This window comes from Urocitellus parryii, chromosome 11, assembly GCF_045843805.1.
Source record: "Urocitellus parryii isolate mUroPar1 chromosome 11, mUroPar1.hap1, whole genome shotgun sequence".
NCBI classification, from domain to species: Eukaryota; Metazoa; Chordata; class Mammalia; order Rodentia; family Sciuridae; genus Urocitellus; species Urocitellus parryii.
In genome coordinates, this window is record NC_135541.1 from 125,850,841 (window position 1) to 125,864,861 (window position 14,021).

Genomic DNA, 14,021 nt, shown 5'->3' on the forward strand with positions numbered 1-14,021 from the left:
TATGGAGATTACTTGGAAAATTTGGAATGGAACCACCATCTGACCCAGCTGTCCCTCTCCTCAATCTATACCCAAAGGACTTAAAAACAGCATACTACAGGACACAGCTCCATCAATGTTTACAGCAGCACAATTCACAATAGCTAAACTGTGGGACCAACCTAGATGCCCTTCAATAGATGAATGGATTAAAAACTGTGGGGGGTGTGTGTGTGTGTATACACACACACACACACATACAATGGAATATTACTCAGCAATAAAAGAAAATAAAATCATGGCATTTGCAGGTAAATGGATGGAGTTAGAAAAGATAATGCTAAGTTAGCCAATCCCAAAAAACCAAATGCTGAATGTTTTCTTTGATATAAGGAGGCTGATTCATAGTGGGATAGAGAGTGGGAGATGGGAGGAACAAACAAGCTCTAGATAGGGCAGAGGGGTTGGAGGGGAAGGAAGGAGGCATGAGGTTATTAATGATGGTGGAATGTGATAATTATTATCCAAAGTACAGATATGAATACAGGAACTGGGTGTGAATATACTGTGTATACAATCAGAGATATGAAAAATTGTGCTCTATATGTATAATAAGAATTATAATGCATTCTGCTGTCATATATGAATAAAAATTTTTAAAAAAGGTCAGTAAAACCCTCTCACACCAGCCCATATTGACTCCCTGTTGCTGATACAGGAGAACAGTCATTTTAAAAATAATCATGAGAAAAAGAAAAAACAAAATAAAACCCCTTTCAAGTCTGAAATTCAAATATTTCAGAACAGAAAATGGATGGACAAAAAGATAAATATTGGGGCTAGGGCTGTAGTTCAGTGGCAGAGTGCTTGCTCAGCATGTGTGAGGCACTGGGCTCGATCCTTAGCCACCACATTAAAAAAATAAAATAAGGGCATGCTGTCTATCTACAACTAAATATATATATATATATATATATATATATATATATATATATATATATATGTATATATATATATATATGTATAGACCAAATTTGGGAAAAAAGAAAAAGGAAGACAAAATGATCTCCTACACCTCATGGGTCTTTTTTTTTTAATATGTATTTTTTTAGTTGAAGTTGGACACAATGCCTTTATTTTTACTTCTGTTTTTATGTGGTGCTGAGGATTGAACCCAGGCCCTTGCACGTGCCAGGTGAGTGCTCTACCGCTGACCCACCACCCCAGCCCCCCACCTCATGGGTCTTAAAAGACCTAAAGCACATGACATAGTCAGCACTGTTGATGAACACAATAAATGTCCATAAATACCAGTTGCAATTTAAAAAACGTTCTACTATTGAGAAGAGGAATCACTGTGCAAAGCACCATCATAAATACCAAATAAACTCCAGAGAAGATGTCTGCGTCAAGGGAGAAAAGGTTCAAATTTAATCCTTGAGACTGACAGGACCATAAACATTAATATCATCACTTGGATTCAGAGTCCAGCTTCAAGGGAACAAGGATTACTCTGGCAGTTCTTGGACCAGGAAGCCTTACGAATGTCATCAGATGACTAGAGGGCTGGGTAGGAAAGAGAGGTCCCGGAGCAGGACACAGGACTTCCCGTGGGGACGCATCTCACTCACACCCTAGCTTGAGGTGACGGAGTCACTGGCTCACCCAACCCCAACTCACTTCCTTCCTCCTGCTCTCTGCTCCCTCCTCCAGCTGCAGGCAGGGCGTCAGAGGCCCACTGGCCGTTTTCCGTCTCTCCCAGGATGGACTCCAGGTCTACCTCCTCCAGGGTGCTCCCCTCAGAAGACAGCAGTTTATCCAAGCCAAATTTCAGTATGTCACTCAACTTGAATGGAGAAAAGGAGAGATCCAGTTAGTTCTCATGAAAACACAGATGAGGATGTGTGACTTGCTAAGTGTCTAAATGACACCAGGTCATTCTTTCCTTGATGGACTTTCTTCTCTTCCATCACAAATGACACCTGCCAGGCCGTTCTGGAGTTGGATGAGGAATAAGCAGAGAGGTGATAAATGATGATCAGAGCTGTTGACTTTGACAATTATTTACAATACCAAAAAAATTTTTTGGCCTCCAATTTTTTTAAGGAGTGGGGGCAGATAAAATGATTCCCAGCATCTTCTATAGCACTTCTCACCAGCATGTTTTACAGGCACTTCCAGCAGTCCTGAGAGAAGTCAGAGACACTGTTGGCTACCTTCTTACCTCTCCCACTGCCAAACTCTTATAAAAAGAGTTTGCCACTGAATACCTCATCTCACCATGAGCTGCCACCTGTCCTTGCCAAGCCGCTTTGCTACTACAGTGCTTTATGGGACCCACTTTGGCAAAACCATAACCACCCTGATCACCAGACCCAAAAGCCCTTTCTCAACTTCAATCTCCCTGGATAGTCCTGCGGCACTCCCCATCCTGTCCTCTTGCTCCCCCTAGGGGATATACTCAGCCTACTTCCTACGGCTACAGGAACCAGAATTTTAGATAGTGTTACCTGGCTTTCATTTGCTACTTGCAACTCTCCACCTCCCTAAGTACTATCTCTTAGGAATTCTGAACCAATTGGGATCCACATCATGGGACTTCATTTTCATTTTGCCCTTTTAGATTTGGTTAGTTATCTCTAGACTGCCTATTCTGTAACTTGGAAACTTTAGCTTGAAAATACCCGAGATGAAAACTATGACAAAAACTAAGCAAAACCATACCTGTTATATTTACATTTAACCTTGGTGTACATATATATATAACCAAGCCAAATGGCTTTGGCATTTAGTACCCAAAACAGAAGAAAGCCAAGTATTTATGATGAGGCTCAGTCCATACTGGGACCCTTCCCTCTTCCACTCCTTGGACTATGTCTCCTGGCTTCCCTCGCTACTGCTCACTCACAACGTGTCTTTAAGGAACTACCCATTTTTTAAATGAAAACCACTTTATTATAGTAACTAAGAGCATATAGTTGGAAGTTAAAGAGTGCTGGGATTAGAGTCATGAATCTGATGTTTGGAAAATTTCTTAAGATGGAGGTAAAGACAACATCTATCTCATTTTTTTTGTTATTCTTCTTCTGAAACAACTGGAAAAAGTGCACGTCACACAATGCTTTGCACACAGTAAGCATTCAATAAGTGTTCACCGCATCTTTATCTATTCTCTGTTTCTGTTGTGTTCTCCTTCTAAGACAAGGAACCTGCTTTCCTTTTTCAGAACTTCACTGCTCTATACTGTTTAGATTTATCAAACCAGAATCACGTCTTTTACTATTAGATTCTTTTAATAACTTAAAAAATGTCCTGCTGTATTTTGAGACAAGGCAGTGAGTTATCACCCTTGTTCCTGGCAACCATAAATAACTCACAGTCTGGTGGGGAGGAAAGAATCAAGACAGAACCAGAGTGTGATTTCTTGCCAAGGCTTGGGCAGGAAGTCCCACCGAGGTCCTCTCCACCAGCCAATAGTTTGTACTGGCCCCAGGATCTGGTCCCATGGCAGAGTTTGTGCCTGTGCATTTCACAATGATGTGCTAGCAGCCAATGTCACAGGGAAACCCCTGACTGAATGCCTGGAGCTCCCTCCACTGGGGAAGCGCCTCCTCTAACTCCTGACGCCTGTGCCTTCACAACAGCCCACGATGAGCTCCTCTCCCAAGGTCCTGTGAAGAAGTGTATTTAGACACCTACAGTGTACACGCACCTCTCTCTCAAGCTTTCACCTTCCATTTGAAATTGCCTCTTCAATAGTGTGAAAATAAAATGCACAGCCTGCCCGGCCACCATGACAGATGAGCATGCAGAAGACTCAAAACACAAAAGGCCAAAGACTCCACAGTTACTCTCTAAGATAAACAAAAGTCAAGCAAACAAACAAAACCTAGGGTTCTTCTTTCAGGTTCTAGTACCCCCAAATCTGTGACCCTTTCCTGCAGGTCAGTGACTCCGTGTCTGCAATGCTGATGTGTAAAGAATCAGATGGGAGAAAACTGCCATTTTTAAACTCATGCTTGGGCTAGTTGTAAATTTGATAATTCTGCTTGTAATACTGTGTACTTTTTTCCCTTTCATATACCTCTTGAATTTTTTGTTTGATAAGCTGATCCTTTTAAAGCCTGGTTTTTCTTGCAAACGTTTCTAATTCCTTTCTTTTCTGAGTCTCCCTCTAACAATAATGTATATTGATTTTTACTACAAACTCTGTTGACTAAAGCCTACATTATCTTCATCCTTCTAATTTCTATCCCTATCTTCCTACTTTCTACTCTCATCTTTCAGGCTTAAAGCCATCTTGGAACTTGCTCTCTCTCACTGCCTCAAAACAAGAACCAACTCCTGTCATTTCTCTGCAGTTTCCTACAGCAGATCTTCCCACAGCTACTACCTTTTGTCAGACATTTATTACTCTCTTCATGCCTGAATCATACTAGATACTAGGGGTTGATCTCTCTGCATCTAATCCCTCAAAACGACCTGGGGTATATTATAATATAGGTTCAATTTTATCTCAAAGGCTGCTGCTAAGGAATAACTCTAAGCCTCCTACCAAAAGAGAGCTCTCTAGGATAATCTAAGCCAGCATTGGACTCCCATCTGATTTTTCCTTCTTCAACAAATTAACTCTAGTGCTGTCATCCCTATATCCTATGGCATAATTCTGAATTCCTAATCTTGTTCACTCATCTCTGAGTATGGAATGAGTACTGTAAGTCACTACTCAAAGGGTCTGGGATTAAGGAGGAGGTATGGAACTAATCATCACTGATTAAAAAAAAGAACTTAAACAAATTCTCTCTGAGGTAACTCGTGGCACACTCATCTTTAGAAGCCATGAAGAGATTAGATCCATGATGTTCAGTTACATGCTCAAAGTCATACATCCAATAAGGGATAAGATGTGAATTTCAATCCAAGTTAGATGGTTCAAAGCTCATTCTCTTTATTCTATTTTCTCTGCCTTTAAATGCCACCCTCATTTTTAGCTGGTATGGCACCTTGCAGGTAGTTAGGTACTGAGAGGGTAAGAATTAGGCCAATGAAAAAATGTGTAATTTGCAACCACGGGTGGTCAATGCTGGTCCTTTTTATTTGCGTTCTCATCCACAGAGAGTACAGGTTATAAATCCTGAGACTCTAAAAAGAACATTTTACCTGGAGGTCAGGATCAGCCAAAGGTTTCTGGGCTCCCAGAGTAAAATGGCCTCTTTCTATGATCACGTTGGTGAGCTGCAGTTTGGAGGCGGCTTTCCTATAAACTACTTCTTCCACCGTGTCTCGGCCAATCAGCCGGATCACTTTCACAGCCCTGTACGGGAGTCAAATGAGAGCAGTGTTAGGAGTCTGCAAAGCTGGGGAAAACAGCCTGCCAGGAAAATACACCCAAAAGGAAGCAGAGCCAAATGGCACATTCAGGGAACCATGAAAAGGACACTGCTCATTGGGACCTGAGCATTTGTTAGAGAAATCTGGCCTCAACTTCTTCCTGAACTTTTCCCCAGAAGAGGAAGAGGAAGGAAGACAAAGTGACCACTATGGGGCCTTCCTCTGGAGCCAGGATAACCCCTGGCAGGCATGTTACCTCAAGTCAAAGGGTAGCTGAACACAACTTTGTTTCCTCTTTGTGGTACTGGGAACCCCACCCAGGGGAGCTTTACCATGAAGTTATAACCCTAGCCTTAAAAAAAAAAAAAGTTTTGAGACAGGGTTTAGGTAAGTTGCAAGGTTGGCTTTAAACCTGATCTTCCTGCTTGAGTCTCCCATGCTGATAATGATCACAGGCATGTGCACCCACTGGCTTTAACTTCATTTTTAAACTGAATTAGGATCTAACATGAGAAACATGAACTAAATAAATTCTAAGTTTCTTCTAATCATTTTGGAATTTAACTCTTCTTTTCAACAAAGTGAGTCTGAACTGATCAGGTGACCACTGATCCCCTAACATGACTCTACAAGCCAGCCGCACAAGGGGGTTCAAACCCAGTGGTCTCTAACTCCAACGTGGCACTGTTGTCAGGACTACACGGTCCACCTTCCTCCCCAATCCACAGCTGCAAGCCAACAGAGCAGAAAGGTGCCAATGTCTAACTCACTCACTTGTTCTGGCCAATTCGGTGAGCTCTGGCAGCTGCCTGCAAGTCATTTTGAGGATTAAAATCACTGTCAAAAAAAATAACAGTATCTGCTGCTGTTAAGTTCATGCCAACTCCACCTGAAAACCATACAAAAAAGGAGCATGATCAGCAACACACAAATAAGGAACGAGAAAACACACAAGGCAGGACTGGGTCCTACTGAAAACCTGAAATCAGTCCCACTGACTGGTTTCATCCTTCAAACCGACATTTCTGCCCCAGACTTCAGGTTTGACCACCCTACAGTGGTCAAGAGTGCTACCTTATCTTTCATTGCATGAACCGGGGAAATTTAATTATCAAACATAACAGAATGAGAGGTAAGCAGAAGGAAAGGATGCTTAAGTTAATTGCGTGAAGACATGTAATATTTGTTTGAAAACCTTGATGGGATTTTGCTTCAAACAGTCTGTGAATAAGGACACAAGTTCTTTCAGAAAACAGCTCCAAAAATAAGAGGTCTGGGGGCTGCAGTTGTAGCTCAGTGATAGAACACAAGTGATGGAACACGTGAGGCACTGGGTTCCTTCCTCATCACCACATAAAAATAAATAAAATAAAGGTATCGTCTGTATGGTTTAGATGTGGTGTCCTCCAAAAGCTCACATGTGAGACAATGCAAGAAGGTTTGGAGGAGAAATGACTGGGATATGGCTTTAACCTAATCAGTGAATGAATCCCTAATGGGATTAACTGAGTGGTAACTGGGGCAGGTGGGTGTGGCTGGAGGAACGGGTTCATCAGGCACATGGCTAAGGGGTATATATTTTGTATCTGGACAGTGGAGTCTCTCTCTCTCTCTGCTTTCTGATCACGATGTGAGCTGCTACCCTCAGTCACACACTCCTGCCATGATGCTGCCTCCCCTGGAGCTCCAAGGAATGGAGTCGGCCTTCTATGGACTAAGACCTCTGAAACCATGAGCCCTCCAATAAACATTCCTCCTCCACAGTTGGTTCTGGTCACAGAGGTGAAAAAGCTGACTAAAACAGTGCCCATCTACAACTAAAAATGTATCTTAAAACAACGAGAGGTCTGCAGTGGGCAGTAAGAAACACACATGACCACACTTGCAGCTTCAACAAGGTAGGAAGACCTGACGCTAGCTATGATTAGAGCAGATGATACCTGCCTCTGAGTGGAGAAAACCTGAGTGTCTTCCTGTACTGGTTTCCACACTGATCAAAGAAGATGTCGTAAAATCAGTTCAAGACAAGAACACTCAATGCAACAACTCTCTGCTCTTTCTCCAATGGTGCAGGAAAAGGCCAAAAGAGCACTTTGGGTTCAGGAATTTAGAGTACTAAGAAGCAAACCACAGGCTTCTCTTTGATAAATGTGGAAACTGTACAGAACACACTCTAGCCACGGTCGTTGGAGCTCATTGCTAAAACAGGCCTAAAAGGGCTTGTTCCAAGAAATGAATGAAGGGTTGCTTTCCACAGGACTACTAACTCCCGGCTGGATGTAAGACAAGCCAGGCAGGAACATTCTCATTGAAGTCTTCCTATAAAATCAAAGTTGGAATAAAGAAATACTAATGACTGAATACGGAGAAAGGCTAAGTAATACCCAATAATAAGAGCTACACTTCTACTTTACTACTGCCAAGCACTGCTCATGGCACTTTACATGCGTTGACTCTTTTAACCCTCACAGCAACCCTGTGTCCTTGCTAGCACTATCCTCATTTTGCAGATGCTGAAATGGAAACAGCTAGATTAAGGGATTTATTTGAAGTTTCACCACTAGAAGATAAAACAGTGAGGATTCCATCCCATATTCCAGAATCTGAGGTCATTACTCCTGGGACAGAGACAGGGTCTCACAGTGTTGCCCAGGCCGGCCTTGAACTCCTGGGCTCAAGCCATCCTCCTGCCTCAGCCTCCTGAGTAGCTGGGACTGTAGGCATGCACTACTGTGCCAGGCTCCACAACCTTTTTATCCACTGTGTGCTAACTATCGAGGCAGTCATCTCATTTGAAAATGTGTTTGTGTTCCATAAGAATTATCTTTCTTGGGCTGGGGATGTGGCTCAAGCGGTAGCGCGCTCGCCTGGCATGTGTGCGGCCTGGGTTCGATCCTCAGCACCACATACCAACAAAGATGTTGTGTTCGCCGAAAACTAAAAAAATAAATAATTCTCTCTCTCTCTCTAAAAAATAATAATAATAATAATAAAGTCGCTTTGTCATCACTAAAAAAGTTTGAAAAAAAAAGAATTGTCTTTCTCTTGAGTTAATAGTGGCTGGTGCAGCCCTTCTTCACCAAAGATGGTATTTTAAGCTGCATTTAGTTGTTTGGGACATATTCCTAAGCTATCGCTGCCATCTGCTGGCAATATGTGGTAACAACCTGGTGGAAAGCTGGAAGGAAACATTAAATGAAAACACGGCACAGCTATAGCTACAACATGATGGCATGTATGACAGTTAGTGCGTGGAAAAGGCTAATGTCCAGGACTGCTTCAGCTCCTAGATAATCGACTCTGAGGCCTCCAAGGAGGTTCACTAATTTTAGATGTTTCAAACATTATTTGCTCTCTAAATATGAAAAATAAAATCTTAAACGCATAAATGGAATTCCTCTCCCAACACTGACCATGCCTTTGACCAGATCCTTTGAGCTTCCCCTAAGACTAATCATGAGACAACGGGACTGAATGACAGGGTGTGGTATATGACCTGGTTAGAGACTGGACCAAAGGAATCTGACTGTATCTTATTATTGGCTTTAAGAGAGAGGTAAGACACACACTGGAGAAATGATCCCCTGATACTCAAGGGTCATATCTAACACTTCTTTTACAGACCCATATAGTACTTACTTACTAAGTGCTTTCTACATAACGGTGACCTTTCGTTCCATAAAGACATTAATCTCTCTTTCATCAAGGACACAATTCCTGTTTGTGTTCCTATATCTATTCCATCAGGATTACCATCAAAAAATAAGATCATGAAACTCAGACTATGAATTCAAAATTAATTTAGGGCTTTTTGATTCAGAATGTAAGAAAAATTCCATTTCCCCAAACCGATTTCAAATTATTTAATACTATGTGAAAGCAACTGGCAAAACCACAAGTGTCATTTATTTATGATTAAGTCATATGGACAATACCATAATAATTATAATAGCTGTCAGTTTCACTCTAGTCACATTTTAAACAACAAATCTTTATTAAACTTTATAACACTCTTCCAGAGGTACTCCGGGAGGAAGGGAAACTAGAAAAGAGATTATCTTACTTTCCAAATTCATGGCTGGGAAGGAGAATAAATGAATGTGAATAAAACTTTCCCCAAAATTAAAAACAAAACAAAACAGGACATTCCCGGTCAGTGGTCTAAGTGGATTAGAATTACTTTCCAACAGGCCCAGGTTTCAGCCTCCCTTCTCACGATCACAGCTTCACAGGTTGAACAGAAAAGAGCTCCACACGAGAAGTCCAGTACTAGGCTACGTAAGTGCTTCGATTCTCTCCTTTTTCCATACTCCTTGGTAAGAACCTCTCCTTTCAGAGAATTAGGGGAAAACCTACCAGCGGTGGGATGACTGTCTGCTTCCTCAACACCCCTGGGCTTACCTGCCCTGGTGCTCAGGAGAAAAACAAAGATGGGCTGCTGTCCAAAGTTCTTGATGGCCAGGTGTCTCTCTTCGCCTCTCACAGAACCGTCCACACGCTCATAGCTGTAGCCTTTACGTAGAGAAGACAACAACCACACACAGGTCCTTACTCTTTGCAAGGACTCTTAGGAAATAAAATAATCGAGTCATTTCTAAGCCAATGCCTATCTGTCCTTTCCACACCCAAGCCTGCCCTACTTCAATAAAGCCCAAGGGAAAGATCTCAATTGTTTTATAACTTGATCTTGTTTCTTATTTTATGTGGTACTGAGGATTCAAACCAGTGCCTCTCACATGCCAGGTAAGGGCTCTACCACTGAGCCACAACCCCAGTCTGAAAGATCTAAATTTAGGGGAACAATTCATCACTTCACCAAAAAAAAAAAAAACAATCACCATAACACACTATCCTGGGTTTTAAAACCACAGGCAGCCAAAGTCTTTGGCATTTGCAGAGTTAATATTTGGTCTTGACTCTTCCCAGGCCACCCTCAATATCCACACGCTGGCAGTTGGTGCCTGCTGAGACATAATGCTGACTTAGGCAAGCAGTAAGACAAGCACTTGGGAGCCTGCCTGATGACCCAGCACCTGCTTTTCAGCGAAGCTCTAGGGCTCTCCACTTGTCACCACGCATCAGGTCAGGAAGGGGAATTATAATCTCAAGTCATGTTCTGGAACTCGAGATTCCTCAATGTGCCAGTAGCTGAAGTGTCCAGTTACTGCAGTACTTGGGGGGCATCAAGTGGATCTGAGAGACCACTCTCAACTAAACTTTAAAGCAATTATTTCTGCGGCTGATACTCTCCCACAGGCTCAAAAATCAACCCCTGTTCAAGCTTTGTCCCATTATCCCACATCAATTTTATTATATATTAAAGAGTTCTCAAGTAACTGCCTACATTCCCTATTGTCACAGAAATAATTGCTCTCACCCTCCCCCTGCTTGATTTGTGGGATCTCCATACTATCCATCTTCATTTTCTTACTAATCCTGCGTAAGTACACAACTGCTGAGCTGTCGAGAGAAGCTGCAAGTGTTTGTCGCTGAAACTCGACTCACACATTTTTGAAGCCACTCAACATTTTCACAACGTCTGCTCCATACCCATCACCTGCATCACCTGGTGAGAATGTGGGTGTTACTTCTGCCCATGCGTCTCTACCCTGCTGTGGATCTTGCTTCGCACACCACTGTCCACTCTCCTCAGCCTTTTCACCTTCTTTGTCTTTAACCTTTTCCTCGGTAACCTTCCCACACCCCTTATGACTCTCAGATGATGTAGTGGCCAAGGGGAGTCACCTTTGTAGTCCATATAGTCCTGGAGAATATCCAACATCTGGGTCATCTGAGAGAAGAGTAAGACGCGATGGCCCCTGGCAAGAAGAAGAAAAGGAGAAACTGCCAACTCTAGTAGTGTTTACGGGGCGTGACCCTCAGGCAACATGACCAAAGAGGACAACTTTACACATAAGGGAAATGCTAAAGTAGAAATATCAATGTCCTGTAACTTTCTCAGAAACTCTGAATACTTTATACAAGAAGACAAAGTGCCTCCACATGTAGCTGCATCCCTCAGAGCAGTCCCAGGACCTGTCAATTCACCAGGGAGTGTGGAAGCCCTGGCGTAACCAAGGAGCCTCTTTCTGGAATATCACTTCACTCAATGAAAACAGAAGTTTCATTTCAATAGAAAAATAAATATACATGTGAAGAGTAAAGGCAAGGTACAAATATGTGTGCACCCGCTCCCCAAGATCCTGAAGAGCTATGGAAGGCTATCTACTGCTATTCTCTACTTGGCGTTACAAGTCATTACCATCTAGAAAAGTTGAGAAGCATCATGTTAGAGAAGCAATCCCCCATGGTACACAAGAAACTTACATATAGAGAGGAAGAAAGGAAAGGAAAATTCAAAATAATGTAGAAGAAACAAAGTCAAGGTGACAGCCCTTATTATCAGATATTGTTTTAAATTTGCCTGAACAAACAAGGACAATGTTGTCAAAACAATATTTTTTTTAAGAAAACGAACTTACCTTAATGTTGCCAGGAGAGTAAGACCAAGAGTTAGGGAGAACATCGGCCAGACTCTAGCCCCAAATTGTTGGAAAAAGCACTGAGTTTGAAGGTGAGTACCTTGATTCTTATCTCTCTCTGCCACTTACTACCTATATGATATTGGGCATGACCTTTCGAGGTCATGAAAAACTTGGATGGAAGGTATCTATAGGTTCTTCTCCATCTCTAACACACACACTTACGGTAGATACGTCAAAGGCCATAAAATACACTAAGACGTGTAATTATGATTATTAACAATTTTTTATATTTACGTTTTAGTCATAGTTGAACACAATACCTTTATCTATTTTATTCTTTCAATTTCTTTAGGTGTAGATGGACACAATAACTTTGTTTTCTTTATTTATATTTTTGTACGTGGTGCTGAAGATCGAATCTCCTGCCTCACGCATGTGAGGTGAGTGCTTAGTCACTGAGCTATTTATTTATTTTTGTGTGGTGCTGAGGATTGGACCCAGGGCCTCGCATGTGCTAGCTAGGCAAGCACTCAACCACTGAGCCACAACTCCAGCCCCAAGACATGAATATTTAATTTGCAAAAGACTGGGCAATTTTGACAAATCTGAAGTTTTAGGTTAGTTCAGGCCACACCTGGGGCAATCATCCTCAAGGCACAATTCTGAAATTCTTGAGTCTCTGGTCTTTTCCTAGACTCCCCCTTTCCTGTGGTGATGAAGATGTACATGCTGGATACCAGGCTGCTGAACACTAACCAAATGTCATCTTCTGATACCGAACTTGCATTTCTGGGAAAGAGTATTCCCCAACTACGCCTTGAGTTTAAATCAAATCCCAAAGATTAACAAGAACCAATGTTTACTCAACCTTTATTATGTGTCAGTTCAACTCAAGGAAGCAGCAGGCAATTTTAAAAGAAATGCTCAATGTTGACTCGTCCTTGTGGATGCAACCAACATAGTTGGACTGATGAGGTGAACAAACACTGATCAACAAGGTAGCAGAGTAAAGTAGGGCTTGCCAAGTCCTGGACTGGGATCCTAAATGCTGTAGGAATTCAGGAAAGAAAGGATAAAGGTGGAGGAGTGGGGTTGGATGAGATGGAATCGGGGGTGGGTGTACAGTTGCAGAGAAAGTAGGCCCTGAATTCCAGGCTTCTAAAAAAGGGAACTTGAATCAGTCTCAAGAATCAGTAAGTTCTTCATTACTCAGGTTTGAACCAGTCACTCCCTAGAGCAGCACATGTCAACCTATTCCTACCTGGAATGCAGGAATGCCAGCAGCTTATCCAGCAGGTGAAGTTTCCCACTAGCCTCAATCAGGTGGTCTCCAACTTCAAAAGGCTCTGGCTCCACACCTGGAAAGCAGAGAGCCCAATCCTAATCGTGTGCCCTGAGTCAGGGCAAAGTTCTTGAGTAGAAAACCCAATAGGTAGGCAACAGAGAGCCCCAGCTCTTTCTAATGCAGTAGGCCCTTCAGTCTCACCTATTCGAGGCACTTTGTAATTATTTGCTTAATATCAACTGCAGAGCCTGGCACATCCAAAAAGTCTAATAAATATTTATCTAAGAAACAAACTCACTCTTTAGGAAACTGAGGGAAAGGAAGATACCAGAGATCAAGAAGATCCACAAAGGAAATTCTAAGGCTCTCACTCTAGATAAGAAATCAAGAAATAGGCTTAGGTGTGTATAAAAGTGATTCTCAAGGTACAGGCGGCAGTCAGAATATTCTGGAAGATGTCCTTCAAAATCTATGTTCCTAATGCCCCTCCTCCCTTAAAAAAAAAAAAGTTCTCATGTGCACTTGATTAAAGTTCTGTTAAACTTTTAAACAGCTCCTAATGGTACTTGGCAGACTCCTTAAAACAAGTACAGCAGACCTTTTGCAGTCTTTCTACACTAGGGAATTCCAGGGCCAGAGAATCGCCCATCAGAGTGCATCCAAAAACCCCAATGGGAATGAAAATGAACACTACACATAAATTTGTGGCAACAAGAGCAGTGCTTAGAGGGACATGTACAGAAGTCACTAGGATGAAAGGAGAGAGCAAAGGGCACAGAGCAGGAGCATGCAGGCAGGAAGAAAGGCAGGAAAAACTGCTACCCCAGAAGCTGAGTGAAGAGCGTCCCAAGGAGGAAGCCATCTGCTGTGTCAAGGGATCGGAGAGGTTAACGGATCGTGAACTGACAATGCCTGGGCACCACAGAGAACACAGGGAACTG

The 14,021-nt window shown here is 42.3% G+C and overlaps 1 protein-coding gene across 4 annotated transcripts in view; it reads right to left on the reverse strand.

Annotated features, from left to right (window-relative positions):
* The window catches only part of Chd1l (chromodomain helicase DNA binding protein 1 like), a 58,865-nt gene that overhangs the window by 16,602 nt on the left and 28,242 nt on the right, over positions 1 to 14,021 (reverse strand). For all 4 annotated transcript variants that reach the window (XM_077791242.1, XM_077791241.1, XM_077791244.1 and 1 more), the window contains 6 exons: positions 13,057 to 13,153; positions 11,056 to 11,129; positions 9,712 to 9,822; positions 6,085 to 6,199; positions 5,140 to 5,293; positions 1,660 to 1,825 (listed from right to left, as the gene is read on the reverse strand). In XM_077791242.1, the coding sequence (XP_077647368.1) occupies positions 1,660 to 1,825; positions 5,140 to 5,293; positions 6,085 to 6,199; positions 9,712 to 9,822; positions 11,056 to 11,129; positions 13,057 to 13,153 (717 nt within the window). The remainder of the gene's footprint in view (positions 1 to 1,659; positions 1,826 to 5,139; positions 5,294 to 6,084; positions 6,200 to 9,711; positions 9,823 to 11,055; positions 11,130 to 13,056; positions 13,154 to 14,021) is intronic.